The sequence below is a fragment of the Mustela nivalis genome, assembly GCF_964662115.1.
Source record: "Mustela nivalis genome assembly, chromosome: 14".
Classification (NCBI taxonomy): Eukaryota; Metazoa; Chordata; class Mammalia; order Carnivora; family Mustelidae; genus Mustela; species Mustela nivalis.
Genome location: NC_139033.1, coordinates 81706425 through 81732677, shown reverse-complemented (window position 1 = coordinate 81732677; position 26253 = coordinate 81706425). Strand labels below are relative to the sequence as shown.

General features: G+C 48.1%; 2 protein-coding genes and 1 long non-coding RNA gene across 17 annotated transcripts in view; 2 read left to right on the top strand and 1 right to left on the bottom strand.

Annotated features, from left to right (window-relative positions):
• Window positions 1-7788, bottom strand: part of MED15 (mediator complex subunit 15) — a 67728-nt gene extending 59940 nt beyond the window's left edge. For all 3 annotated transcript variants that reach the window (XM_082697463.1, XM_082697460.1, XM_082697461.1), the window contains exon 1: window positions 7026-7788. In XM_082697463.1, the coding sequence (XP_082553589.1) occupies window positions 7026-7387 (362 nt within the window). In that variant the 5' untranslated portion in view covers window positions 7388-7788. The remainder of the gene's footprint in view (window positions 1-7025) is intronic.
• The window catches only part of LOC309847414, a 313317-nt gene that overhangs the window by 72072 nt on the left and 214992 nt on the right, over window positions 1-26253 (top strand). The window lies entirely within an intron of this gene.
• The window catches only part of KLHL22 (kelch like family member 22), a 35826-nt gene continuing 27915 nt past the window's right edge, over window positions 18343-26253 (top strand). The window contains exons 1-4 of one of the 13 annotated variants that reach the window (XM_082697484.1): window positions 18386-18430; window positions 22367-22486; window positions 23755-23803; window positions 24089-24354. In XM_082697484.1, coding sequence (XP_082553610.1) covers window positions 22449-22486; window positions 23755-23803; window positions 24089-24354 — 353 coding nt within the window. In that variant the 5' untranslated portion in view covers window positions 18386-18430; window positions 22367-22448. Of the gene's footprint in view, window positions 18431-22366; window positions 22487-22563; window positions 22639-23050; window positions 23111-23373; window positions 23816-24088; window positions 24355-26253 lie in introns of those variants that run through there. The other 12 variants (XM_082697483.1, XM_082697487.1, XM_082697478.1 and 9 more) reach the window with 12 other exon arrangements.

The following is a 26253-nucleotide window of genomic DNA, read 5'->3' as shown; positions in this document are numbered from 1 at the left end:
AGGCCTAACCCACTGAGCCACCCAGGTGCCCAGGAAAAAAAACTCTTAAAAAAAAAAAAAGACTTTCTCCAACTCTGAAGTGAACACCCATTAGGTTAAACCAGTATCACCACAGGGACTGAACAGGCCTCTGGAGCTGCTCGGGAATCCACTTGCCACAGCATTCCTTGCGACGCAGGATTCCCCACAAGGGATTCAGACCGGGGGAAATGAGTGTTCAAACAATTCAAGTGCAAAATGGTAACTCTTCACAGAATGTGTGTGAAGAGGAGGGAGGTGGCGGGTGGCCTCGCGTCCTGGAAAGGTGAGTGGGATGGGACTGCAATGCTGAGCCATGGGAGGGATGGGTCTCTCAGGCGAGGAAACAAACAGGATGCAGAACAGCCAGGGCAAAGAAGAGCTGGGCTTTTCTGAGGATCCACACGCAGCTAGTACAAGGGGCTGCAGACCCTGGAGGAAGGAATCAGGCTCAGAGTGGAACCCACAGGCGGTGGACGGCCACTCAAACATTCCCAGCAAAAACATAATTGGGGGCAGGAGGTGGAGTCCGTGAAGCAAGAATTGATAGCTTGAAGCTGAATGTGGATACATGGGCATGGAGTCTTTAAACTACTCTACTTGGGGGGCACCTGGGTGGCTCAGTGGGTTAAAGCCTCTGCCTTCAGCTCAGATCATGATCCCAGGTTCCTGGGATCAAGCCCTGCATCTGGCTCTCTGCTCAGCGGGGAGCCTGCTTCCTCCTCTCTCTCTGCCAGCTTCTCTGCCTACTTGTGATCTGTCTGTCAAATAAATAAATAAAATCTTAAAAAAAAAAAAAACAACTACTCTACTTGGTTTTAGGATTCAAATTTTCCATTTTGAATTTTTTTAAAATTCATTACATTCCTTAAAAAATGTACCCTCTGGTATGTAATCAACATTATTGCCCTGAGGAATGCTTTAAAGTGACAGTGACAGGGAGATGATTATGTGACCACCAGGGAATGCCCCACACAGAGCCTGGACTAACCACAGCCACCCTGTTACAAGCGGCAGTAAGAGTTGGAAGACTTCCGGTGAGGAATGCTATAACGGCCGCAGGTGTGGTAGGTGGGTGGGGTCTCTTACAAAAGGGAGCTGGTGAGGTCAGGAGGCTCTCTATCGGCTGTGCGGCTATGCGGAAGCCAAAGATCATCGGAGGCTTGCTGGCTGGCTCTTCTGCCACTGTCTGGGTCCCCCTCACCCACACGGAGTTGCTCAAATTGCCAGAAGGATGCCCACTGGCACTTGGCCTGGGTTAATGTCCAGTTGCCATTTCCCTCTACTTCTAAAAGGTACTACCTCTCTTTCTAAAATTAAAAGGCAGTTTGCCTCTCTTGTCCTGCTGGGGTTCAGCATGCATTCATTTCTAACAAGCAGGGTATGACTATAGTAACAGTGACCTCTCCTCTACACCTCAGTTTCTTCATCTTAAAAATGGGAGTAACAAATACATTGAGTGACAGCGCAAATGGGAAGTCAATGAGCTAACACATAACACAGGTCAACGTCTGCGGCGGGGGTTCATGTCAGCTGCTGTCGTTGCTGCTGTGGAGAAAGTTCTGACCCCTGAGCAGATGAGGGCCCACATCCCCTCAGGTCACTGTCACTTCTGGTCAAGAGGCAGTAGGGCCGAGGTTCAGGACTCTAAAGTCAATGGCTCCACAATCACTTCCTGATTGCCATCAGGGGCACTAAGGCTTGAAGGTGGTCAGAGAGATGGGCCCCTGGCCTCAGGGAATGGACGTATAGGGGTGGATTATACACAGAAGGCTGCAAGCCAGCCCAGTTGTTTAATTACCAATCAGGCTATGAAACAAGCAGTGCGGCTCAGGAGTCCGCACTGGAAAACAAGGGCCAGAATCACACTAGCAGGGCACAGGGCCATTGGGAGGCCTGAGTGGAATAAGCCACAGAAAAGGCTCAGCCAAGACTCCCTCACATCTGCTTGGAGGACAGAACATAACCCACACAGGGTACCTGTGTGGCTCAGTCGGTTAAGTGTCTGCTTTGGGCTCAGGTCATGATCCTGGGTCCCAAGATCGATCCCATGTCAGGATCCCTGCTCAGAAGGGAGTCCAAGTCTCCCTCCCCCTCTGCTCCTCCCCCTGCTTGTGCTCTGTCTCTCTCTCAAATAAATAAAATCTTAAAAAAAAAAAAAAAAAAAAAGAACATAACCCACAGGCAGACAGAATCTAGACATGCAAGTTTCAGGCTCCCCTCTGTCCTAAGGCCTCTCCTGGCCCTTGGAAGTTGCTGTTCAGTTACCTGTTCTTTTTCCTTATGGGTTTTTTTGTTGTTGTTGTTTTTTGCTTTGTTTCATTATGTTTCTAGATAAAGGCACTCAGTCTTCTCCTTATAGTCCAGGCAGAGAGCTCGGCATCTCCTAGGTCCCAACCTGGAGCTCACATCTTTGCGGGCTTCACCAGAAGGGGTGGCTAACCTGCCTGCCCTGACTCTGCTCCATGCTTCCTGATCTCCTGGAACTTGGTAGAGTCTTAATCCACACTGCCCTTCCACCCTCCATCCCCCGGATATCCTCCCCCTTGCAATCTGTTCAGCCCAACAGACATTTATTTATTTCAAGTCTATATGTGCAATCTGCTGTACTGAGAGGTGGGAGGCATAAAAGTCTCAAGAATAAGATGGCAGAAACATATAAAAGAATGGGAAGAATGGATTGACGAAGTCCTTTCATTCATTCACTGCTTTCCCACTCTATGTCAGGTGCAGTGCCAGCTACTACAGATACACGCTTGCTCTCCAGGATCCTATAGACCAGACACGTGTTCAACACTAACCCAACAATCCCCCCCAGGAAGGCCCAACGGGGGGCTTCTCCTGCAGTACTGCGGGGAGAATGGATGGTCAATGAAGAGATGGTCTGAACTCACCAACACTGTCACAACTACCCTCCCCACGGCCTCCTTCAAGTGTCATCAAGTCCTCTAACCAGGCTTGGGGGTATCGCCTTCACCTTCCAAGGCTCCTACTCCTACAAGAATTTAAGAAGGAGGTATTTGCTAGGGCTCAGGTGAAGATCTTTTCATCTCTCTCTCTCTCATGCACGCGTGCGCACACACACACATACACACACACACCCCTTCCCTGTGACACCTTCCCATGTGAGCTGGACTCCAGCCATTTCACAGATGACAAAGATGATCCAGAAAGGTTAGGCGTCCTGCCCATGGTCACTTGGCTAACAAGGGGAGAAAATGGGGTTTCCAGAGCTTCACAATGCACGCTGGCACAGGTAAAGAAGACCACTGTAGCACAAGAGGTGGCACACACAGCCCTCAGGAAAAGACTTCCTCTTACACACTTTGACAAGTGTTTCATATGCATGGTGACACGCTTCTGGGACTAGGGTCCTACGAGAAACTACAAGGGGCTGAGATCTAACATATCAGAGGGGGTGACCCACTTTAGTCAAGGTAGTCTGAGAAGGATCTGGAGTATTTGTTATTTAAGCAGACATCTAAAGCAAAGGAAGAGAAACTGGTGATAAATGTAGTGGAGGGAAGTCTACCCATTGTTGAGAACCCTAAATACTTGATGATAACTTGCGTAAAGAAAAGGCAGGGGGGAAGAAAGAACAAACAAACAAACAAATTTGGAACGTTCAAGAAGCCAGGAGCAAACTGGGGGTTTGAGAAGAGGTGGCTAGGCCAGGCCACGGTGAGGGACTGGGAAGGTAGGCCATCTGGAGTCTTGTTCTAATGCTAAGAGAAGCCACCAGCAGGCTTTCAGCAGGGCAGCAGTGAGCGAGGGGGAGGCAGCAGTCCAGGATGGGTCCAGATGAGGGGCAGGTAGAGGAGGGCTAAGAAGGAGGCTATACAGAGTCCCCTCGAGGTCTCTCCTAACCAGCTCCAAATAAAAACTGCTTTTTCTCATGGTAGCCAAGAGGCTAGAGGATTGGGCCTGCAATCCCAAGCACTGTTCTCTCTTGATAGATACTCAAGAGCCAGGTGGAGACAGTGAACCAGCTATCAGATGCTTCTCCTTTTGTTGAAACTCTCCAGTGCTTCACTATGCTTTCTTTACTCCCTTACCTATACAAATTACTTGGGTTCAAAACATTTCCCAAGACCCCACCTTCAAACAACAACATAAATATCAGGGAAGTTAGAATTAAACCTGTGCACAAAACAAATCAAAGCACCAAGAATCAAGACTTTCAAAGTGAACCCTGGAGAGAAAACAGACAAATCTGAGAACTGAGAACACCACATCATGTCAGGCAGACAATCTCTGAAACTGCTTATCCCAGCAGGGGTAGCAGAAGGTCTCCCCAAAGATGTCCATGCCCTAATCCCACGAACCCAGGCACATGCTACATTATATGGCAGAAGGGACTTTTCAGATAGAATAAAAGTTACAGACTTTAAAACAGGAAAATCATCCTGGATTATCTGAGTGGACCCAATCTAACCTGAGTCTTTACTAGAGAATTTTCTTGGCTGATGTCAGAAAGATATAGCCAAAGAACCCACCCTGATGGAGGGGGCCACATAGAAAGTGTGAGACCAAATGCAGGCTGTCTCTAGGAACAAAGACGGGGCACTGGTTGACAAAGAGTTAGTAAGGTACAAAAACACTTCAGTCCTACAACCGCATGGACTGAATTTGGCCAACAACCTGCACAGCCTTGAAAGCAAATTCTACTACAGAGCCTCTAGGAAGAAATGTACACCTAACCAACATCTTGATTTCAGTCCTCTAAGACCCTAAGTAGAAGACTCAGCTGAGTCTACCTAGACCCTGCATCTACAGAAACTTCCAGGTAATAAACCTGTGTTGCTTTAAGCTACTATATTTGTGGTCATTTGTTACGGCAGCAAGAGAAAAACTAATACACAAGCAGCAATCTGGCAAATAAAGGAAAGAATCTAGCTTGCCCCAAAGCAGAGAGAAGCTGAATTATGAAGTATCCAGTCAGTCCTTGACACCCAGAGACTCTTCAATTGCCCTCCTGCCCTCTGAAATCCCCCCTCCCCAATTTCCTCTGATGGCAACTTATTCTTCTGGTTCTTTGGTCTCCCCAAACCCAAAGAAGAATCTTTGCCCTGAAGGCTTTTCTTGTGGAGCCCTGAAATGGGCTATACCTCAAGATTTCATCTATGGAGGCACATGGGTGGGTGTATCAGCTGGTTGGGTATCTGCCTTTGGCTCAGGTCATGATCCCGGGGTCCTGGGATCAAGCTCTGAGTCAAGCTTGCTGCTCAGCTGGGATCCTGCTTCTCCTTCTCCTTCTGCCCCTTTACCTGCTTGTGCTCACTCTCTCACTCTCTCAAATAAATAAATAAAACCTTCAAAAAAAAAAAAAAAAGATTTCATCTATAGACAATTCCAGGGGATCAAACCCCCCTCCGAAAAAACCCAAACGCAATGTTCACTGATTCTGCAATATCTGCAGAATTGTCCCCAGACTATTCCACATCAGTGCCCAGAGCCACCAACTCTACAGTCCCCACGCCTTCCACTGTACTAAGAAGCTTCCCAGCATTCCATCCCACTTCCTTCCTTCCACGCTGCTGCACTCCACCCCCGGCATCTAGTTTAGTCATCAAGGACTCTCTATGCTTGCTCTCCCCTTTCTCTGGAGTGGTCTTCCTCTTTCAGTTTCCACCACTGTCTAGTGCAGGCCTTTATAATCTCTTGCCGACTAGGTCATTCCACAACCATTTTATGGACCAATGCAACAGGCAGTGAACTAGCAGTAGGAACACAGGGATGAAAAATGAAACCCCAAGAGTTCAAAACTCACAATGGCCTAACTGGCCTCTCTCCTGTTCTTGATCCATCTCCAAGGACTCCGGGAATCTTCCCAACTCTGGCATTTCACTACCTCAAAGCAGGCAACATGCCAAATCCTCAGCACAGCACTCCCACCACTAACAAGTCAGCACCTGCTCACCCTCATTCCATTACCATCTCCTGAACCTCCTTTTTCCTCAATCCCCAGAATTCAGCCTATAGCAATGTCCTCCAGTGCAATGAGAGCTCAAACTTCCCTACTACTCAGCTTGGAATGATGGCCTCTCACACTCCTACTTGTCTTTTTAAGGCTCAACCTATTAGCCACCTACTACTCCAGAAGGCTCCTTCTGCCCTGCTCAAGAAAACTGTCAGTTTTTTCTTGGAGAAAGACTATACTGTAACTGCTTCTTTATGGTAGTGCGGTTCCTGAGGGCAGAGACTCTCTCAAAATTGGTGGCTAGCGCTCAGTAAAAGACTGCTAAATGAAACAAGCAGTGGGTGGCGAGGAGCTGGAGTTCCACGAGGTGAAGCTTAGAGCGCACCGGCACCCCCTGCATTGAGGGGTTCAGCAGCTTAAACTGCGGGGAAGAGGTATTAACACCAGCTTTTCACTCCCTCCTCCCAACGGACGGTCGCTTCCTGACAGCCTCTTCCTGCCACCCTTCGCAAAATCCACACTGGGGCTGGACTGGGGGGCGGGGGAGGCAGGATACCCGTTGATTCTCCATCCCCCACCGCCCACAGTTCCAAGTACCTAGCCTACCAACCTCATCTTCCATCCATCCCCCTGCAATCTCTTTTTCTCACTCTGATGCGCTTTTCCCAAAGACGAATCACAAAACATCCACATCTGCTAAAGCCGCCACGGGCTGCCCCTTTCCTTTTTCGAATTCAGTGTGATTCAAAGCAGGGGAAAGTCTGCAACCAAAGCACACAAATGACGAATGAGAACGCTCAGGACGATGACTCATAAGCCAGGGTTCGCTGGTTTGCAGAGTTCGGCCCCGGGAAAGCTAACGAACAGTCTGTATCAGCCAGGAACGGAAGGGACAGCCAAGGGCTCAGCGGCGCCCTGGGACTCACAAGAGTCCCGGGAGCCTTCGGCCTCTCGGCGCCCCCAGGCCCTAGTGGGTCCGATCGCCCTAGGTCTCCCGCGGGTCCGACCCCGGCCTCGCCCTCCGCGCGCGGAAGGGCTGAGGGGGGAAGGTCCAGAGATTTTGCCCTCTAGCCCGGCCCCTACTTACATTTGACTGACCAACTTCTGCCGGAAGGCGGCGCTCCGCCAGTCGGTCTCCTGGCCCGAAACGTCCATGCCGGTCGCTCCGCTCCGCCCGCGTCCCGTTCTGCCGCCGCCGCCGCCTCTACCGCAGCGCCAGGCCCAAACCCGGAAGCCGTCGGAGGCTCCGCCGCCGCGCCGGAAGCCGAGCAGGAATTGTGGGAAATGGCGTCCTGCGCACTGGCCCGTGGGATATGGAGTTTCCGGGCCCCACGAGGAGACTTTTCGGTAGCCCCCTAGGGAGTATCCCGAGCCCTGGCCCTTCTCCCAGCGCTCATGCCGCGGGGGATGGGGACTCGGGGCTGACCAGAACGGGTGTGGGAGAGCCATGGCTTCGTAGTATTCCTGATACTGCCCATAGTAGGCCCACGCTGGCCACCCGAATTTCGTGTGACCCTATTGTGTGCTAGCCTTACCAACTCCATGAGATCTGCACCCTTCGGCCAAGCTGCTAGCAATCTTCAGCGGATGCCATGGAGAGATTGTTTATATATTAACTATTTCTCAGCACCTACTGTGGGCCAAGTACTGTGCCAACATGATCCAGGCTCCGCTTTCCCGCCACTACCTTACAGCGTCACATCCAAAACGTGACCAGATAGACTTTTTTCACTGCTTCTCTCCACTAGACTTTTGGAATCTCATATCCCACTGTATTTTGTAGGGTGTGGTGATATAAGAAGCCTAAGCCACATTTATTAAATTCCGGACATGGGCAGTCTTGCTTGGCCCAAAAGCCATGTCCTGTTTGAACAAAGTCCAGGTCCTCAATGGAGGCCAGACGGCACACAAACTTGTTGGATGGAGGCAAGTGAGCTGGAGGTGGGATGCAAAGGGGTAGGGGAGCCTGAGGATAATTTTAGGAGGATAAGAGTTCTGCTGGATGGAATCTATGTGGCCTTGTCTGGTTTGGGGTGAGGGGTAGGTGGCAAAAATCCTAAGCACCAATGGTACACAAGTGCCATGTAGGCAATCGCCAACATGGGCTCAGAGAGTGTGAACTGACATCTACTGATGCCTGTAAATGCCAAGCCCAGGGTAGGCTGTGAACACCCAGTGGCTCAGTATCCCAGACAGGAGCTTGGGGTGGGGCGGGTTGGAGTACAGGGAGAGAGAATGTGAGCAGGTTTCCCAGAGGGGCCCCTCTTGCCCACAGCGTTTCAGGTCTTGTATTGCTAGAAGAGCTTTTCACATCTTCAAACTTTTCTGTTCAAGCTCCTAAAAATAATTTTTAAAAACTCTGTATTTTGGATGATCCACTTGTTCTGGTTTCCATGGGACTCTCTGGGTTTTAGCTCTGGAAGTCCTGCATCCCTGCAATCCCCTGGAATCCCAGGCCAACTGACATGATTGATCACCCTATCTATATCCCTCTTGCATGTTAAAAAAAAAAAAAAAAACCTGAGATATAATTCACCTTTTTACAGTAAACAATTTACTGTTTGTTACTTAGTATTATTAATATATTCATAAGATTGTACAACCATAACCACTCTCTTGCACATTTTTAACTTTTTTTTTTAAAGTGGGCTGCACACCCAACATACAGCTTGAACTCATGACCATGAGAACAAGAGTCACATGGTCCACCGACTGAGCCAGCTTGCCTATTTTTAGGTTGACATCTAAATACTTTTCTAAGTACCTTTCCAATGCTGTGACTATAGTGTATCCTATATTGTATATCGGCTTCAGATGCATTTTATTATTTAGATCCTTGGCCCTACACATTCTGCTCATCAATTTAGGAAAATATTGGTCCCACAACCTCATCGGCAAAACCAGTCCTCGTTGTCACACCCTCGGGCAAATGAGATTCCCTGAGGCTCTGGAAGAAAAAGGTGGACTTTGTATCATGTCCAACCCACTGAGCATGTGAATAGAGTCCCCAGGACATCTCTTCCCCATCTGCACTCTGGTTTTGGAAAGCTGATAGAGCCATAAACACACAGATTCATAGACAGACAGAGGCCAGGAGATTGACTGTCAAGAATTTGTCATTGCGATAAAATTAAGGGATATCCCTTTGATATTTGCTCCAGAGCTCTATCTCTACTTGTCCCTTTGTTTTTGGCCCAGAAGTGGTGACTCCCAGGGCAAAGGTCTTCAGTTAGAATCTGGATGGGTGACGAGGGAAGGAGAGGATGTAGAGATAGCCACAGACCTCCTAACCTCCCGGAAACAAGAAGTCCAACGGGGTGGGTCCTGAAATGGATCTGCACTCTCTCAAACCCTGCAGACCCTCTGGGACCCCCAGTGTGAAAGTGGGTAGGTTTAGACCCTGAGGGAGAATGATGAAGGATGCTGAAGCTATGCCCAAGCTTGACCCGTATCCCATATCACTTGAGGATGGTTAAGTTTCTGCCCTCCTGGTTCCTGCACAGTACCTTGTCATTGCTGGATCCTGTCACTAGTCACACTTTGTGAATACCATCCTGAGCTCTGCAGGAGTTGGGAGCTGGGAGCTGGAAGCTTCTGAGGCAGATGAAACTTCCTTCCCTCTAGGGAGCCTTGCACATGCTCTTTAAGCCTCTGTCTCCCTTCAGTTGTACTTGAAGTCCCCTCCAATTCCCCTCCTTGCTTTGGTACTCACTCCAGGCATGGTGCTTACCTGCCCATCTTTCCACCCTAGCACCTGCCCAATGTAACCCTTCTACTGTGTTTAGCCTAGAGTGTGCAATTGTTTCTGAGTGTGGATGGAGGCAGAGGGGATGCTGCATGGGCAGCAGCAGTGATTATTTCTTCTAAAAGCAATACATGGGGGTGACTGGGTGGCTCAGATTGTTAAGCATCTGCCCTGGGCTCAGGTCGTGAACCCAGCATCCTGGAATCGAGCCCCACATCAGGTTTCTGGCTCAGCAGGGAGTCTGCTTCTCCCTCTTCCTCTGCTTCTCCCCCTGCTCATGTGCACACGCTCTCTCTCTCTCTCTCTCTCTGTATCTCTCTGTCTCAAATAAATAAATAAAATCCTTAAAAAGTTTAAAAGTAATACATGGAAACTTGAGAAAGGACAAACATTATAAATCCCATCATTCAGAGACATCCATTGTTTATATTTTAATAAATTATCCTTTTCTCCTTACTCCCCTTAGTTTAAAAAATACAAGTTATGGTGTAGATGCCATTTGATCCTGTACTGTAAACCTAACATCATAGCATAAGCATATCCCCAAGTACTGAGAACCCGTTAGCAATGGGAATTTTAATTATAATTTAGATTATAAAACCATGGACAAATCTATATAGGACCAATTGCAACCTGTGTAAAATACAATTTAAAAAAAATTATTTATTAAGAGAGATGGAGAGAGCCCAAGCAGGGTATGGAGGCAGAGGCAGAAGGAGAGAGAGAGAATCTTAAGTAGACTCTATGCTGGGTGCAGAGTCTGACTTGATTTCAAGACCCTGAGATCATAACCTGAGCCAAAAATCGAGGGTCAGACACTTAACCAACTGAGCTACCGAGGGGCCCCTAAAATACACTTTTAATAAAAGTATTATATACTGATCTATGAAATCTGTCTTATCTTATGCATTCCCTTGTTCTTAGACATTTATATTCTGAATGTTTGATTTCTTGTTACAGATAAGGTGTAACAAACATGTTTGTGCACAGATTTCTGCTAGTGTTGCAGAAGATTTCTTCAGCCTAGGCATTAGACATGGGTCCTGGGTCCTGGGTCCCAGGGACATACTTTTGAAAGCTCAGACATTTGATAGAATTCCACCCATTATACAGATTAAAGGGTTTTTCCTTAATAGGTAGAATTGGCTCACCTAACCACCAGTTAGGCAGCTGATTCTTGGTTTCACCTCAGGTCATGATCTCAGGGTTGTGAGATGGAGCCCAACAACTAGCTCAGTGCTCAGTGCAGTTGGCTTGTCCCTCTCCCTATGCTGCTCCTCTCAACTCCCAAGCACACACACACGTGCTCTCTCTCTTTCTCTCAAATAAATAAGTAAAATATATTTTTTTAAGATTTTATTTATTTATTTGACAGAGAGAAATCACAAGTAGATGGAGAGGCAGGCAGAGAGAGAGAGGGAAGCAGGCTCCCTGCCGAGCAGAGAGCCCGATGCGGGACTCGATCCCAGGACCCTGAGATCATGACCTGAGCCGAAGGCAGCGGCTTAATCCACTGAGCCACCCAGGCGCCCCAAGTAAAATATTTTTTTAAATGGGTATAATCAGGGGTGCCTGGGTGGCTCAGTGGGTTGGGCCTCCGCCTTTGGCTCAGGTCATGATCCCGGTGTCCGGGGATAGAGCCCCGCATCAGGCTCTGCTCAGCGGAGAGCCTGCTTCCGCCTTCTTTCGGCCTGTCTCCCTGCCTACTTCTGAGTTCTCTCTCTGTGTGTCAAATGGATAAATAAAATCTTTTTTGAAAAAAAAAAAAAAGAGTATGGGGCGCTTGGGTGGCTCAGTGGGTTAAAGCCTCTGCCTTCGGCTCGGGTCATGATCCTAGGTCCTGGGATCGAGCCCCACATCCAGCTACTTGCTCAGTGGGGAGCCAGCTTCTCCCTCTGCCTGCCACTCCCCCTGCCTGTGCGCATGCGCGCGCTCTCTCTCTCTCTCTCTCTCTCTCTCTCTTAAGACCCTGAGATCATAACCTGAGCCAATCAAATAAATAAATAAAATCTTTAAAAAATAAAATAAAAATAGGTATAATCATAGCTTTCATGCAGATACTAACTCACTGGTTAGAAAGCTGGAAACAGGGTGCCTGGGTAGTGCAATTTGTTAAGTGTCTGACTCTTGGTTTTGGCTCAGGTTGTGATCTCAGGGCTCTAACCTCAGGGTCATGAGATCAAATCCCATTTCGGGCTCCATGCTCTGCAGAGTCTGCTTGAGATTCTCTCTCCCTCTCCCTTTGCTTTTCCTGCTCATGCTCTCTCTCTCCCACTCAAATAAATAAATAAAGCTTAAAAGCAAGCAAGCAGGCTGGTAAGATCTTACCAGCTTTTAGTATTGGGGAATATTATAATGAATATGTAAATGAGACAAAACTGGCCTCTCCTACAGTGGGGGAGGGAAATCAGTTCAATCTCCCTCCAGCATGATTTGCATGTCTACAGACAAGAATTATTTTGCATTGCTATTATCTACATTGTAAATCAGCGAGGGCAAGGAAAGACTGGAATCTGATAGATGAGAAGAGTGTATTCTAATCAATGCATAGTACCCCCTTGAAGTATGAAATTTTCCTTAAGGGCCCATCTCATCATTTTTTACAATTTTTTACCTTTTTTCTAAGAAGGGAGTACCTTACATACCCACCAGCGATAATCACATTATAGACTACATAACTCAGTCTGGATGAATCTACAGATCAAAGGAATTGGTTTCTTCAACAAGAAGGAAAATACGAGATGGAAGGGAACCCAGCGATTGAAAGAGACTTTCAAGGTATCCCAACTGTATGCAGTGTGAGGTCCTTGTTTGGATCTTGATTCAAATAAACTTTAAAGCAACAACAACAAAACAAAAACTAGAACAAAAGCTAAGGGGTACCTGGGTGGCTCAGTTGGTTAAGCATCCGACTCTTTTTTTTAAATTAACATATAATGTATTATTAGCCCAGGGTACAGGTCTGTGAATCGTCAGGCTTACACACTGCACAGCACTCACCATAGCACATACCCTCCCCAAAGTCCATAACCCAACCACCCTCTCCCTAGCCCTCTCCCCATGGCATCCCTCAGTTTGTTTCTTAAGATTAAGGGTCCTTTATAGTTTGTCTCCCTCCCGATCCCATCTTGTTTCATTTTTTCCTTCCCTACCCCCTAAAACCCCCACATTGCCTCTCAAATTCCTCGTATCAGGAGATCATATGATAATTGTCTTTCACTGATTGACTTATTTCGCTCAGCATAATACCCTCTAAGTTCCATCCACATCATTACAAATGGCAAGATTTCATTTCTTTTGATGGCTGCATAGTATTCCATTGTACATATATACCACGTCTTCTTTATCCATCCGTTGATGGACATCTAGGTTCTTTCCATAGTTTGGCTATTGTGGGCATTTAAGCATCCAACTCTTGATCTCAGCTCAGGTCTTGATCTCAGGGTTGTGAGTTAAAGCCCCATGTTGGGCTAGATGCTGGGTGTGGAACCTACTTAAAAAAATATATTAGATATTAAAAAACAAACACCCAAAGAAGCAACAAAGAAGGACATGTGTAGGATAATTGGGAAACATGATCACTTGACTACTTGGTGATATTAAGAAATTATTGTTGATTATGTGTGTATGAGAATGGAATTGAGGAGGTCAAAGGCAGGATGTTTATTCAGTGCACCCTTGAACAACTCAGGGGGCAGAGGTGCCAACTCCTACACTATTGAAAATCCACATATAATTTTTGAGTAACTACTGAAAGCCTAGGGTGGACTGGGGCTCTTACCAATAAAGCAATCAGTCAATAAACATATTTTGCATGTTATACTTATTATATACATTATTTTTATAACAAAGTAGGCTAGGGAAAAGAAAATGTTATTAAGAAAATTGTAGGGGCACCTGGCTGGCTCGGCTGTTAAGCATGTGCTTTCAGCTCATGTCCTGATAGCAGGGTCCTAGGATGGAGCCCCACATTGGTCTTCCTGCTCTGCAGGAGATTGGGCTTTAAATAAATAAATAAATAAAATCATTGGGGGAAAAATAAAATAAAATCATTGGGGCTTTATTTTCTATCTTATGTAGAAAATAAATAAGTGTTAATAGCTACTGCCAGTTGTTTTAGGGTATTAGTTATCTAATGATGTTGCATAGCAAATGACTCCACAGCCAAGCAGCTTAAAAAGACACTAATCAACATTTGTTATCTTTCACTGTTTTTTATGGGTCAGGAATTCAGCAGAGGTTTAGCCAGATCTTGGCTCAATGTCTCTCAAGGTTCCAGGCAGATTGGGACTTCAGAAGACTATGGCCTAGCTAAGACTGAAGGGTCTGCCTCCCATGCAGCTCATGCCTGGCTGGCAAGTCCGTTCTGGCCTGGTCTCAGTTCCATGGAGGTCTCTCCTTAGGGCTGCTTCTGTGACATGGTGGCTCACTTCCTACAGACTGAGCAAGACAGAAGCTGCAACACCGTTTATGACCTGGCCTTCAAAAGCACAGGCTTTTTCTTCTGCCACATTCTATTCCTTAGAAGGCCCAGTCACTAAGCCCTACTCTGTAGGGAGCCTGCTTCTCTTTCTGCTTGTTCATTCCCTCTCTCACTGTGACTGCCTTGGTCAAATAAATAAATAAAATCTTTAACAACAACAACAACAAAAATAAATCTATTAAATCAGTTCAGGGAGCACCCCCCCACCTTTGGAATCTAGTCAAGTTCTTCAGCCCGCAGCTCTGATAACCCCGTTAGGACAGTTTAGCAAGAATCCCCCTTCTCTGATGTCTAGTGTTAGTAATCTTACATCTGCTGACCACCTCAGTTGCTCTTTAGCTATAAATCCCCAGCTGTCTTTGTTGTATTCAGGGTTAAGCCCGATCTCTCACCCTACTGACATACCCCTGTTACAATAGGCTTCCTGAATGGTCTTCCTTCCTGTTTTAACAGGTCTCAGAATGAGTTTTTCTTTAACAAGGTATGAAAATGTGGTGTATTATTTGCATTTCCAGATGATTAATGAGATTGAACTTGACTTCCTTTGTTTATATCCACTGGGACTTCCTTTTCTGTGAGTTTCTAATAAGTATCTTTTACCAGATATTTAACCATCGACTAATTATCAATTTTTAGAAGTGATCATGATCTTAGGTTCCTAGAATCCAGACCCCATCAGGCTTCAGTAGGAAGTCTTCTCTCTCTCCCTCTGCCCTTCCTCCCTGCTTGTGCTGGATAATAATATTTTGTCTGTGATATATGTTGTAAAAATATTCACTGATTTTTTTTTTACTTTCACTGATGTTGATGATTCTCTTAGGATTAAATATTTTGTATATTCTTTTCTGAGTATTATCCATTCATGTCCATTTCTACTTATCTGTTGGAATCCTAGTATCTTTTTTTTTTTTAAAGATTTTATTTATTTATTTGACAGAGAGAGATCACAAGGAGGCAGAGAGGCAGGCAGAGAGAGAGAGGAGGAAGCAGGCTCCCTGATGAGCAGAGAGCCCAATGCGGGACTTGATCCCAGGACCCTGAGATCATGACCCGAGCCGAAGGCAGCGGCTCAACCCACTGAGCCACCCAGGCGCCCCGGAATCCTAGTATCTTTTTAATTGTTTTGTATGAATTTTTATTTTATTTTTTTAAAGATTTTATTTATTTATTTATTTGACAGAGATTACAAGTAGACAGAGAGGCAGGCAGAGAGGAAGGGAAGCAGGCTCCCTGCTGAGCAGAAAGCCCGATGTGGGGCTTGATCCCAGTTACCCTGGAATTACGACCTGAGCCAAACACAGAGGCTTTAACCCACTGAGCCACCCAGGTGCCCCTTTTAAAAAGATTTTTATTTTTTTACTTGACAGAGAGAGAGAGGGAGACAACAAGAGCAGGAACACAAGCAGGGGGAAAGGGAGAGGGAGAAGCAGGCTTCCTACTGGGCAAGGAGCCCAATGTGGGGCTCAATTCCAGGACCCTAGGATCATGACCTGAGCCAAAGGCAGATGCTCAATGACTTAGCCACCCAGGTGCCCCTGTATGAATTTTTTTTTTAATTTTATTTATTTATTTGTGAGAGAGAGAGAGAGAGAGCACAAGCAGGGAGGAAGGGCAGAGGGAGAGAGAGACTTCCTACTGATCAGAGAAGCCTGATGGGGTCTGGATTCTAGGAACCCAAGATCACAACCTGAGCCAAAGGCAGACGCTTAACGGACTGAGCCACCCAGGAACCCCTTGTACGAATTTTTTTATATACTATTTGCCACTTGCTCTCAAGTTTGTTGCAAACGTTTCCTCCACTGTTTTTTGTTTAAGATGTCTGTGATCAGATTGTGTAGCAGGCAAGTGAGTTTGGCTTTTCTTTTGAAATATCTTCCATTGGGTCGAAGCTTGGAAGGTCTTCCATTATCTCTATCAGTTCTTTAACCAGTCTCTTAGGTTCTTATTTCTCTCCAATTCCCTCCACTTTTATTTACTTAGAACCTATTGTGTTTGGCTCTGTTTTAGGTTCTGGGAATATAGCCATAAAGGAGCAGGCAGAAGTTTGTACGCTCAGGGGAAACAGGATCTCCTAGAAAGCAAACACTTCTTGGGAGGCCACCAGAAGACCCTGCACACCAAAGCTTTTGGGGCCTCCTCTTTTCTTGTCACTCCCCTCCTCTAGAATTTTCCAGTGGGAATGCTTCTGACTTACTCTGGGTATATTTTGAGATGCTGGTTCCTCTATCTCTGAAGACAGGGGAAATGTCCTGTCCTCTCAGTCCTGGCCAGCACCCCACCTTGCCCCTGGCCTTCTCCCCTTCACCCCTGCAGCTCCTTTCTCCACCCTGAAGGTGCTCTTTCTGCTCTCTTCTCTCAAGCTGTGGTCCCATCTGTCTTCATCTCAGACTCCAGACCCACCCTGGCAGTCTTCCTGTCCTTCCCTGATTTCATACCTCAGTCACCGCAGGCTGGCTTCTGGAACTCCAAAGGATTCCGGTGAACATACTGCCTCTCACTTCTGGGGCCACCCTCACACTTAGCCCCATTAGACCTTTGAAATTATTCCTCCCATCTCCTCTATGGGTTCCTGCTCTCTGGGTGTCCCCTGGAACACCAATGCGACTTGTGCTCTGTCCTCTACTCACTCTCCTTTTCCTCATACTTGCTCTGGTTCAGTGCATCACCTCCGGCTGAAGTGTATAATATGTCCATGACTTTACCTCTGGACATCTGCAGTCTCTTTACCCTGCCTGGGGTCAAAGTGAGCCTTGTCTCCCCCTAGACCTGCTCTTCCTCCAATCTCCTTGTCAGGGGAGAGCCTCATTGTTCCCCACCATCTCTTGGGGTCACTCTTCCTCACCCATCACTCACGTGTAGTGGGGAACTTGTCTCTTTCCCAGGTTTCCAACCCGTACCTCCCTGTCTCCTCTCCATGCCCACATGAGGCTACAGCTTCACTTTTGGCCCCATATTCAGCCCTCTCCCCCCTCTAGTCCAGTCTGTAACCCACCTTGGCATCTGCCAGGCCTGGCAGAAGGCTGACCTTAGGGCTACCTCCACCTGTACCTCCAAAGGTAGGGTCTGCTTTCCAGTGCTCACTTCAGACTCCGAAATTTCTGGTGGCCTCCAGACTACTCATTTTGTAGGATCTTATCTCCACGCCTTTGCTGACACTTCCCTTCCTGGAATGCGTTTCTCATTCCCCAAAAGTTCTCATCTGTTATGTAGCTGGGGGGGAGGGTACCTCCTCCAGAGTCTTCCCAGAAGCCCATTCCCATTGGGAACCCCTGGTCCTGGAGTCTGGTCCAATTCTCCTGGCCCTCCCCTGGACCTAGGGCAGCTCTCTGGGATCAGCCAGGACAGTGCTTCTGTTTCGTTTACTTTCTTCCTCATTCCCATATACCTTTTTTTAACCATGAGCTATTCCTAGCCACACTCTTCCCCCATAGTTCCCCCACACTCCACAATGACTCTTATAAACAGCAGTGTAGGACCCCGCGACTTCATCTATCAGGAAGTTCTACTGGCTGGAACCTCTGGCTGGACATGGCAATTACAAATGAGCCTCGGAGGACAAGATCCTCTTGCAGGTGAGGCGTAGAAAATGAATACTCAGCCCTTTGGGATGGGAATTGGATTTACTTCAGAACCTCAGCCACCCCTTCACACGGGCAGTTTCTCTCTTCTCCCCAACATCCAGCAGAGGGCAGGCTATCGGCAGAAGCACCGTGAGCTAATAGGACCGCGAGGAAAGGAGGGAATGAGTTACAGGGAATGAATAAGGGGATGAGTAAGAGAGGTAATGAGGAAAGGAATAAAGGAATAAAGAGGGGTTGGATGGAAGGAATGAGTGAGGGAGGGAATGAATAAGTGAGGAGAGAGAAAACGAGAGAGGGACGGAAGAACTGGATTTACAGGGCGCGACCCTTCCCAAAAGGCACTGCTTCATTTATTCACTCATTCATTCGTTCAGCCCCGCCAGGTGCCGGGAGCTATGCCAGGTGCAGAGACTCAAGGTCAACCAGGCGGCTGGAGCTCTTCTTGGCTGAGCAGAGACCAGAAGCTCCGCCGCGGAAGAGAAGCTTCGGGCCGCGCCCCTCCTCCTGCCAGAGTTTAACACCCCTCCCCCAGCCCTCCAGCGAGGCGCCCCCCGGCCTCCGTCTACACCCGCCTGGCGCCTGCGCGACGCGGCCACGTGACTCGCTGAGGCCCCGCCCCGCGGCCGCCCGCCCGCCCCGCCCCCGCCTCCGGCGAGTGCGGCCTCAGCTTGCGGCGGCACCAGGTGAGCTGCCAGGCGCGGGCCGGGCGGGCCGGGTGGCAGCGAGTGCGGGTGGTGGGCGGCGGGCGGCGGGCGGCAACAGAGCCCCGGCGAGCAGCCCTGAGGGCGCGGGGACGCAGGGGCGGGCGCGGGCCAGAGACGCAGGAGTGGCGGCCTGAGGCGAGCCCGCGGCCTGACGTGGCGGGGGCGCGGCGGGCGGGACCCCCGGGCGCGGCTGGGCGGGGAGCTGGCGCAAGCAGAGATACCGGACCTCCGCGCGGCTGCAGGGCCCGCCAGCCTCCTAGCTCTTGGGCTGCCTGTCGCCCGGGGCGGGGCTGAGCGCGGCCTTCCCACCCGCGACCCTCGTTTCTGCGCGCGGGCGGGTCCTGCAACAGGCGGGTGGGGCGGGTCGGACTGCCACCACCTGGTGTGACCTTGGACCTCGGCCTGCGAGCCTCAGTTTCCTCAGCAGCTCTCCGGGGCCGGGTTTTCGGGGAGCCCGCCGGCTGCAGCCGAGGGAGTCCAACCTCGCCAGCTCGCGCGGTTTCCAAAGAGAAGCCGGAGATAGCGCTGTCATTGCAAAATCTCCGGGTCCCGGAGCGTCCGCCGCGGGTTCCGACTACTTCCAGTCTTGGCGCGGGCCGGAGTCGCGGGGTCGCCATCGCCTTATGCCTGGGGTCCTTTTCGCCCCGGGCCTGAGCCGCGGGTTTGGCGCGCCGAGATGCCCCAATTCAGCTTTCTGGAAGACTCATTCCAGAGCGCATCCGAGTTGGCACTCCTATGATGGCTCCCCATTCTGGAAATTAGTACCTACTCCCTCCCCTCCTCTTCCCAACTGTCCCTTTTCCCTTTGTTGCAGACCTTCGTGCTGCCAAGGATTGGGGTTCGTTGAAGGCAGACAATGTTTTGGGGCGCTTCAGAGGACTGAGGGGGTGCCTGCTCAGTAAATGGTGTTGAGTTGGAAATTCTTCAAAAGTACTTTTGACTCTCATCCATGAGTTAATAAAAAAAAATCATTTTACGTCCTTAAGTTTGTACTTACTTGGGACATAAAGCTTCCTTCCTGCTCCCCTCAAAAGCTTTGAAGAGCACAGAACGGAGGGGCCTTGCTTGTGATGAGTAGAATCAGAAATGTTATGGAGCTGGAGGGAACTAAATCCAGGGAAAGACTTGATGATAGAGTAATCCCTGTGAAACAAATAGGAGAAAGAAAGTGCTGCCAAATGAACTCCCCAGAACATTCATGGGAAAGGAATCACAAAAGGAGTGTTGCATTTAACTTAATTTATTTTTTGAAATTTTGTTAATTACACAAACATAGTTGCACTGTGAATGCTGTTTTTCATCTAAGTCAACAAAGACTAAAAAGAAATGCGATTGAGCTAGATAGTGGTTGGAACCAGCTTCTCCATACTTGGCTGGTGGAAGAATAATTACTATAACCTCTATGGAGGGCAATTTGGCAGTATGCATTCAAATGACAAGCATTAAAATTGGCATGATCTTGCAGTTATGTATCCAGCTAATTTTTCTCAGATAACTGCTGCATATGTGGCGTATCTAAATGATTTTCAGTGTAACTGTTCGCAAAAGCAAATAGTTGGAGGAAACCCAGATGTCTCTGAAAAGGATTGTTTAAGTAACGTGGTTATCCGTACAATGGACTGTGGGAGGGATATTAAGTTTTCATATGCAAAAGTTAATGAAGGGGGGGAATGGTGTAGATTTACAGATTTGTCTTTGAAACTGTAGATGCCCCCTACCAGGGGAGATAGAATATAGTTTTCTTCTGGGAGAGGATCTGTTTAGGGCATAAGTGGGAGGAAAATTTAAGTTTCATAACATACCTTTCTGTGCCTTTTGAATTTGAATGTGAACATATTAAATAAGTTTGAGAATTTAGTTTTTAAAAAATTTATGCTGGCAGAAAAGTTATCATCTCTCCCAATCAGATCTTAATGTTTTGTCTTCTTTGTTTTTTTGTTTGTTTTAAGGAAATAAAACATTCCCTTTTTCCTTCCTGGAGAAAATCATGATCCTGAATTCCTTTAATGTGCCTATGCTATGTTCTACTGTAACACCTATCTATAAGCAAAACTGGACAATATTTTGTTGTGTAATTTCAAACTTTTTGTATTATACATATTTTGCAGTGTGCTTTTTTCCCCCTTTGCAAGCCTTTGAGATTTTTCCATGTTGATGACTATAGTTTGAGTTCTAGTTTGCCCCCCCCTTTTTAAATTTTACTTATTTATTTGACAGAGGGACACAGTGAGAGAGGGAACATAAGCAAGGGGAGTGGGAGAGGGAGAAGCAGACTTCCCACTGAGCAGGGAGCCTAATGTGGGGCTCAGTCCCAGGACTATGGGACTATAACCTGAGCTGAAGGCACATGCTTAACGACTGAGCCACTCAGGCGCCCCTAGGTTGCCCATTTTTAGCTGTTGTCTAGTATTCTGTTGGCTCACTGTGTTGCGGCATACATTCCTCTGAGGATGGACATTTTGGTCGTGGCCAATGCTTGTTTTATGAAGGAGGCTCTGATGCATGGTCTTGAATGTGTTGCATTCTGAGCTATGCTTTGTCAGAGCAGGGAATTGCTTCGTTTTCTTCACACCATCCTTAGCACCTAGCTTAATTAGTTCCTTAAATTGTGCTTGGTAAATGTGGTTTGTTTGCCCAAGGGGGCAGCCTTCTCCTAATGCATTCTGTACTCTATAGTAAGTGTAGCTGCCATGGATCCCTTCCCAAAGGGGCAGAAGCGCTGATGTGGGATGGGGACCCACCAAGGATTGATGTCTGTTGGAGCAGTCAGTCCCCACTGCCACCCTTAGAGAAGGAGGCTTTCTTGACTTCCTGGTGGTGGTGGTAATGAGGAGGAAGCTTAGACTTGGAGATAATGAGTTATGTGCTCACAGTCACGTGGTTACAAGTGGTACAAACAGCCATGGAGTTTTGCAATGTGGGTGAGATAAAGCTCTAGCTGGTGGGTAGAGAGACCAGCTTCGGTGATGGAGCATGCCTGTTGTGTTCTTGATACAGTGACAGAGGGAGAAGTGATCGAACTAGACCTTGACCAATATGGTATTGTAAAGAGTCGGGTCTAAGAGGGAGTCTTGATGGTGTTCAGAGGATGACCCAACGGTGTCCCTTTTGGTCTAAGGGCTAGTGACAAGGTACAAGGGAAAGGATCATTTTGAGCCAGATCGTGGGGGAGACCTAAGCAGAAGGCAGTAAGGAGCCAGCTCTTAAGCCAGGTGGTATACATACTGGGCATTTGGGGACCCCCTGCAACCTGAGCAGGTGAGCTGGGGAGGATGGAGCAGGAGGAAGGAAACCAGTTGGGAGTGTCATTGCTGTGGTCTGACCCAGAGTGGTGGCTGCGGAAGAATACGTGGATGGGCATCTGAGATAGGAGAGATGGAATCAGAACGAGGGGGTCTGATAGACACAGGTATAAAAAGGAAAAGAGATCTTTGAAACCATGAGATTTCTGATGTGGAAATCATGGCTGTACGGAGTAAGAAAGCTAGACCAGTGGGGAGGGGTGCTGGCTGGATTAGGCATCGAGCTGGAGGTGCATTTGGGAATATAGGGTAGATTCTTGGGAAAGAGGGGTGGGCTGAGGCAGAGTGTGTTGCCCAAAGGGATCAGAAAAGAGAGCATTGCCATGGGGCAGAGTTTCGAGTCAAGAGAGATGGTTAATGGGGACTACCCCTTGGCCCTTGCTGTCTGTGTGTGAGGCAGTTCAGGGTGCGGAAGAAGCAGTGGTTATGGTGGGTGAAGGTCCCAAATCCAGGAGGTACACTGAGGAATGGAGCATGTTGGATGGGAAGCGGCAGAGAGTCCAAAGCAATCAGGTGTGCTCCTAAGCTGTAGTAGTGAGGACAGAGCCCTCTTCTTTTTGGCTAGGTTTTTTGTTTTGTTTTGTTTTGTTTTGTTTTTCATTTGTTTAAGTAGGCTCTGTGCCCAGCGTGGAGCCCAGTGCGGGGCTTGAACTCTCCACCCTGAGATCAAGACCTGAGCTGAGATCAAGAGTCAGATGCTTAACCAGCTGAGCCACCCAGGCGCCCCAGTTTGGCAAGTTATATAGTAGAATCTATTTTTCTTTCTCTCCCCTCCCTCTTCTCTTTTTTCTTTTTTAATTTTAAGTAGGCGCCGCACCTAACATGGGGCTTGAACCCACAACCTTGAGATAAAGACTCCTGTGCTCTACTGACTGCCTTAACCAGGTGCCCCTTCATTTTTTTCTCTTAAAGATAGAGTACAGGGAATTGGAGAAGAAACTAATTTGGGGCAGGGCATAGTGGCATGGCCTAAGTGGTGAAGGCAGATGTTGACAGACAGTGTGGCAGGTAACTCCTGGGCTCCCGCTTGCTAGCTGGATGGCAGTGCTGCGGCTAGAGTGCTTAGCTTAGCCCCAGAGTGCAGTGCAGGACTGGCTGCCCTCTGAGTTAGAATGCACTGCCAAAGTGTGTTTGAGGTAGGTTTATTTTACTGATTGGGTTTCTGAGGCTTCGACTCAAATCATTGTGCATGTTTTGAACATACTCAATTATTACAAAGTAACCTTGAACCAAAAACATGCTGCATATGATCTTGAATGCACCAGCTCTAGTTGAAATTACTGTGCTTGACTCTCAGAATCTTGGTAAAAGAAGACAGGTCCTGGACCCTCCCCTGGGTTTCCTGGCCAACACTCAGGTCTGTTGTCATTTTTATGCATCCATTCCTATGTGAGGGAACCCAGTTTTGTTCTCCCTCTCTCTTTTATTTTTTATTTTATTTTTTTAAGATTTTATTTATGTTACTTATTTGACAGAGAGAGAGAGAGAGTGCACAAGCAGGGGGAGTGGCAGAGCTCCCCACTAAGCAGGGAGTCCTGGGATCATGACCTGAGCTGAAGACAGATGCTTAATCGACTGAGCTCCCCAGGCACCCCTCTTTTTTTTTTTTTTTTTAAGATTTTATTTGTTTATTTGAGAGAGAGAGATCACGAGCAGTGGGGAGGGTAGAGGGAGAGAGACGCAGACTGCCCACCAAGCAGGGAGCCCAATGCGGGACTCAATCTGTGGATGCTGGGATCATGACCTGAGCCGAAGGCAGATGATTAACCGACTGAACCACCCAGATGCCCTTTTCTCTCCCTTTTTTAAACATAAACTCTGCTTCCAGTTTGGGGCTCGAACTCACAACCCAGAGATTAAGAGCCGCGTGCTCTACAGACTGAGTCAGCCAGGTGCCCCGGTTTTATCCTTTTTCAATGGGAGAGAGGAAGAGCTCTTGAGAACCTGGTCTGTGCTGCTGCTTTATATTCATTGTTCACCAATTTTAGATTTCCCCAACAGGTGGGGTGCTTTTATTTCCCTTTTATCATTTGAGGAACCTGAGACTCAGGTTGGTCATGTGGTGAGTCCATGGTAGGGCTGGGGCCCCCACTGAAGTCAGTCTGTCTCTGGAACCCCTCAGAATCTTGAAGGGACACAGGACTTCAGGAAGGAGGCTCCAAGTTTGGAGAAGTGGGTGGGGAGAGGGAGTTCGTGGGTTTAAGACCACAGGGGAAGCACTGGTGAGCTGGTGGAGGGAGCAGAAGTGCCATCAGCAGCAGGTGCCACTAGGCCAGCCTCTGCACTGTGTGGTGTTGCTTCCCTGGCTTATTCCCTGTCCCCTCTGTCTTGCCAGCTGACAGCCGCAGCGGTGAGGTCTGGTGTGGTGGTCAGGATGGCAGAAGAGCAGGAGTTCACTCAGCTGTGCAAGTTGCCTGTGCAGCCCTCACACCCGCATTGTGTCAACAACACCTACCGGAGTGCACAGCACTCTCAGGCCTTGCTCCGGGGGCTGCTGGCTCTCCGGGACAGTGGCATCCTCTTTGATGTTGTCCTGGTGGTGGAGGGGAGACACATTGAGGCCCATCGAATCCTCCTGGCTGCATCCTGTGATTACTTCAGGTGAGTTACATGCACATGTTCTCACAAGTAAAGTAACACAGGCAATCCTGGCTTCACTAGGAGTTTGTGTTGGCACCCGCAGTGACCAGGTGGGAAGAACCAGTCAGAAGCTGCCAAGTCCCTTGCTCTGCCCGAGCTCCTCCTACTGCTTGTCGTAGTGACTCACCAACACTGAGTGGGACAGAGGGGTCTTTGAATCTGTTTTTCTTTTTACTTTTTTATTTTTATTTTTTTTTTTTTAAAGATTTTATTTATTTATTTGAAAGACGGAGATCACAAGTAGGCAGAGAGGCAGGCAGAGAGAGAGAGAGAGGGAAGCAGGCTTCCTGCAGAGCAGGGAGCCCGATGCGGGGCTCGATCCCAGGACCCTGAGATCATGACCCGAGCCAAAGGCAGCAGCCCAAACCACTGAGCCACCCAGGCGCCCCTCTTTTTACTTTTTTAAAAGATTTTATTTATTTGAGAGAGAGAGAGTGAACGAGAGAGCAGAGCACAAGCCAAGAGAGAGACAAAGGGAGAGGCAGGAGTAGACTCCCCGCTGAGCAGGGAGCCTGGATCTGGGCTGGATCCTAGGACGCTGGGATTATGACCTGAACCCAAGGCAGATGCTTAACTGACTGAGCCACCGAGGTGCCCTCGAATCTGGTTTTCTTTCAGCTCTCCTGGGACCTGTTCTCTCTTTTCCTTTTTTTTTTTAAGTTTGTTTACTTTTAAGTAGTCTCTAGCCAGCATGGGTGGGGCTGGAAATCACAACCCTGAGATCAACAGTGGCATGCTCTTCCCAGCCAGCTAGGCTCCCCTCTTTTTTCCTATTTTTTTTTTAAAGATTTATTTATTTATTTGACAGACAGAGATCACAAATAGGCAGAGAGGCAGGCAGAGAGAAAGAGGGAGCAGGCTCCCCGCTGAGTGGAGAGTCTGATGTGGGGCTCGATCCCGGGACCCTGAGACCATGACCTGAGCCTAAGGCAGAGGCTTTAACCCACTGCGCCACCCAGGCGCCCCCTTTTTTCCTGTTTTTTTAAGAGACAACATGCTTGACTTGACTTGTCCTGTTGCATTTTATAAAATGAATTTTCTGTATCTTGGTATAAAATAGATTTTGTTTCTATTTACTCTGGTTTCCCCAACATTTCATTTTGAGAAATTTCAGATCTGTGGAAAGTTGGAGGAATAATATTACGAACACCTGAATACCAGTTGTTAACATTTTACCATATTTGCTTTCTCTTTACACACAAAGACACATACACACCTTTTTAAAGATACTGGCACTTTATGCCTTAGTGTTTCATTCCCCCCGCCCCCCAGTGGTGTTCTTACAATGCTAACTAAAAGCCCACATGAACCCTGGTCATCAGGCTTCTGGTCCTGTGGGTGCTGAGGCCTAGGACAAGTGGTCAAGTTGTGTGTATACATTGTCCACACAACCATATGGTATATGAAGTTGTGCCTTTTGTGCCCCTTCCCTGGCCATCTACCTTCTCACCCACACCTTCTCATCTTTGTTGTTGTTGTTGTTAAGATTATATCTATGAATTTATTTGAGAGAGAGTGAGCATGCTCATGCATGAGCTGGAGGGTGAGGGCAGAAGGAGAAGCAGACTCCCCGCTGAGTGCAGAACCCCGCTTGGCCCAATCCCAGGACCCTGAGATCATGACCCTAGCAGAAGTCAGATGTTCAACCGACTGAGCCACCCAGGTGTCCCACACCTTTTCATATTGAGGGCCTAAGCCTCTGACCTTCCTCCTCCCCCACTCCTTGCCCCCGCCCAGCCATGGATTCTTGGTCCCTTGGAGTTTCTGTGGCCTTCTTCATGACCCCATCCCAGCCATTGGCACATTGATTAGAATTAGTGCCACTGCCCTCATTGTACCCTGGTGAAAGGAGGCTCAGGA